General features: G+C 31.8%; 1 protein-coding gene across 2 annotated transcripts; it reads left to right on the top strand.

Moving 5' to 3' along the window:
* The first annotated feature begins 277 nt into the window (after positions 1–277).
* On the top strand, positions 278–3555 carry LOC146921781 (uncharacterized). 2 transcript variants are annotated; one of them, XM_085715070.1, is made up of 4 exons: positions 278–535; positions 843–1088; positions 1186–1219; positions 2809–3555. In XM_085715070.1, exons 1-4 carry the CDS (start codon positions 484–486, stop codon positions 3242–3244), a joined length of 768 nt encoding a protein of 255 aa, XP_085571196.1. In that variant the 5' UTR covers positions 278–483; the 3' UTR covers positions 3245–3555. The 2 variants fall into 2 exon arrangements, with proteins under 2 accessions (XP_085571196.1, XP_085571197.1); XM_085715071.1 differs by having other exon boundaries at positions 2812–3555.
* The last annotated feature ends 393 nt before the right edge of the window (positions 3556–3948 follow it).

Consider the following 3948-nt stretch of genomic DNA (forward strand, 5'->3'; position numbering starts at 1 on the left):
TCCCTTTCCCACATAGCCAGCCTAAACTAGGTTGAGTTACCCACATGAGTTTAGGACCGTTTGATAATATAGACAAACTAAATCATTTGCGTATCTTTCTATGTATATATACTAGTAGACGACACATAATATTATATTGTATAGTATTACATAAGCTTCAACTTTAATACAATTCCCCAGATCACTCTCACCTTTTAAGCATACATGAAGTTACTCTTTCATTAATATACTAATTAAATGTATATAGTATATATAGATTTAAATAATAACGTTACACATGTAACAAAAGAGTGCTAGAAAATTGTACATACAAGACACACCTTCCCCACTTTCTCTAGTCCAGAAAATCTCCATTCTCCTAGTACTGTCTCTCTTTTTTTTTCTCTCTCTTTCTCTCTGCCACATATTAAAGTACCCTTCTGAACTGATCCAATTTTCATCAAATAGATTTCTCTTATAACATCATCATAATTATTATTAATCATGGCTCTTCTTGCTTATTTTGTGCTCTTCCTTTCACTGACTGGATATTCAAGTAAGTAACTAAATTTGGTTGTGTTGATTTCATTCACAACTGCTTAAACAACCTTTTTAGTTCTAAAAATCCACTTTTTCATATCTTACTTTTGTTTTGATTATGTCATATAAGTCTGAAAATAGCAAAATTAATTTTCTTCAAAAAGTACCCTTTTTGTTCTTCTTTTTTCTACACTTTTTGCTTAAAGATTTTAGTTCATTTTAGTTAGTGTTAATTTCATTAAACCCTTTTTTCTTTAGTACCAAAAGATGAGTTTATTTATTATATTGTTTAAATACAAATTTTGTTTCTGTTTGTTCAATAGGTGGTGCTCTTTATTGTGTGTGTAAAGATGGTGTGGGAGATCAAAATCTTCAAAAAGCAATAGATTATGCTTGTGGTGCTGGAGCTGATTGTACACAAATTCAGCAAAATGGACCATGTTTTCAGCCAAATACTATTAAAGATCACTGCAATTATGCTGTTAATAGCTATTTCCAGAAAAAGGGTCAAGCTCAAGGAGCTTGTGATTTTTCTGGTATGGCTGCTCCAAGTTCAACTCCACCAACTTGTAAGTTAGCTCTATTTTCAAGCATCCTTGAATTTTTTTTGACTTATTTATCTAAAATTAATTTTTACTAACTTTTTTTTTTCTCTCTGATCTACAGCTTCAACATCTTCATGTGTTTATCCTTCAAGTGGGTATGTTTCTTGAACATCATCTAGTGGATTAGATCTTGCTATTTTGTTTTTATCTTTTTAGTGGTTTGGCCTAATTATATCTCTATGACTCTAGGTTTTATTTATGTTTCTATTTTTTTGCTAATGATAATTTGTTGGGTTGGTTTTCACAATTTATTAGACACATTATCCTATTACAGAATATTAAGTTAGCTTTTTTAGAAATAAGCTTTTTATGAACCAAATTGTTTTTTTTTTGTTGGTATGCTTTTCTTGATTAAGTTAGATTTAACTTAGAATTTAGCATTTGCCAAAGTAGCTCTAGGTTTCATTTGTAGTGATGAACATGTATTTTTATTTTTTACTCCCTCCGTTTCAAAATGAGTGTCACTTTAGCCAAAAAAATGTTTCAAAATGAATGTCGCTTTACGTTTCCAATATAACTTTAATTTTTTTCTTTCAACTTTACCCTCTCAAACTTTTCTCTCACACAATTTTCAATGTAACTTTAAGTTTGTCTTTTTCTAATAAAGTAAGGACAGTTTAGTAAAAGCGTTATATCCAATGATTATTTCATTCCATTTCTTAATCTGTGTGCCAAAGCCTAAAGCGACATTCATTTTGAAACGCAGGGAGTATATTTTGTGTTACCTTTATGGTAATATACTTTTTCAAGTTTACATTAGCCAAAAAGCCATTTTGTTAGGGGTTGATGTATCCACCGCCACTAGACAAGATTTACATTCAAGCCATGACATGATTGCTCTTTTGTTGAACATTAGCTGTCATGAATAGGATGTTTCACAATTTATTATTATTTTGTACTCTTCATCCTCAAATGTTTATTATTCCTAGATCTGTGATCTTATGGTAACCAAAAAAAAGATCTGTCATCTTTTATAATTTACATATCTAATCTTGCAAGTGAGAATGGATCCTCAAGTGCAAGTGTGTGTGATTTGTACATGAGAGGTTAAAGTGTGAGAATATGGATGTATATTTGGTCCCTGACGAATAAAAAGTAACAATCATAATTTCCAAAATCTTAAATGTTGGTTAAGTGAATGTTTGGTTTCACTTCTACTGGACCAAAACTGATTTTAGAGTTGTAAAATTGAATATGACATGTTTGGTTGTTTTCGGCTAGAATTGATTGTTTATATATTGATTTTTTTTTTTTTTGATGTTATGATTTGTAAATTTTGATTCTAGAATTGATTTTTACATAAATGTATTCAAACACGTGTCATTTTATTTTCAACTAACTTTTAATAAGAACCAGTTTTATATGATCAATTAACCTAAAAATCAATTATTGTCATAGAACCAAACATGCACTAAGTTAATCTTTTGTGAGTATTAAAATATCCCTAATTTTTTATATAAAAAATATTTTGATTTACCTTTGAGATATTGTTGAACTACTTTGACCAACAACTTTTTATTCTCAGTGATACATATATATATTTTAGTAGAGAAATGATATTTTGACAATTGTCAAAATGGTCTTACATATAATATTTAATCATATAGTTTCTAAAATTCAGATATTGTCATAGTCCATATAAAAGTCGTATCATGTGATGATTTTATTTGGCTTCAAAATGCAGCAGTGCAGGAGGGGGTACCACCACAACACCGTCAACTAATACACCTGTAGGCATATCACCACCATCCACCGGAACACCAACCACTCCTACAGGTACAACACCAAGCACTGGCACTGGCACACCAACCGGAACGGGCACAGGCACTGGCACAGGCACACCAACCGGAACGGGCACAGGCACAGGCATGGGCACACCAACCGGAACGGGCACACCAACCGGAACGGGCACAGGAACAGGTATAGGCACTGGAACAGGAACTGGTACAACCACAGGTGGTCCTAATGTGTTTGGAATAAGTCCAACAACATCATCATCTGGTAATAGTGGCTTCAGTGATCCTAATGGAGGAGGAGGGGTTCAATTAAAAAAATGCACTTATGTGTTATTAACATCCCTTGTTTTTACTATATGGCTAGCAGCAGCTATAAGAGACTAAATAAAATAGTGTAAACTATAGGAAAAAAATTTGTGGGTGAGATTTTGCCACTACATGATGGGTGTCTATGTAATTTCATCACTTGGAATCATCCAGAAGCAAACCCCACTTTGGTCTTCTTCTGTTCTTTTTGCTTTTGTTTTGTTCCTTCTATGTGCAAAGGGGAAAAAAGTAGAGAGAATTTGGTTCCATTTTAGTGGTGAATATATTTCATGACTACTAATGAGTAATGTGAGAGGGTATAGAACCTGGTCACTTTTTCTATTTGTAAATTAATCTATTTTATTATATCACTATGAGTTTATGATCGACATGCACAATTTTTTAATTTGTTGGAACCTTTCTCCACCTCATATAATTTGTGTTTATCCTTGACTTTACCCTTCAATTTTTTCATTAAATCAAATGTTGAACTATTTTTTCTCGTATGATTGGCATTGATAAAATTAGACATACATCATTTTCACTTTTTCAGCATCCAAGACATTGCTTAGAATTTGAGTTGTCATTTTCCTATGGACACAATGATTTGCCACGTTTGTCAGCTACTTGTTTTGGCAATCAAAATATAAATCAAGATGTCAAAGTATTTCTTGTGGCATCTACAAGTGTATGGTTGCTATAAATTCGTATAACATGCAATGTCCTAAATTAACATGGAATAAACACTCAATTTAGTATTTAAACTATTTTCTTTTCTTATT

The sequence above is a fragment of the Medicago sativa genome, chromosome 5 (genome assembly GCF_051527215.1).
Source record: "Medicago sativa cultivar Bolivia chromosome 5, Bolivia_mono, whole genome shotgun sequence".
Lineage (NCBI taxonomy): Eukaryota > Viridiplantae > Streptophyta > Magnoliopsida > Fabales > Fabaceae > Medicago > Medicago sativa.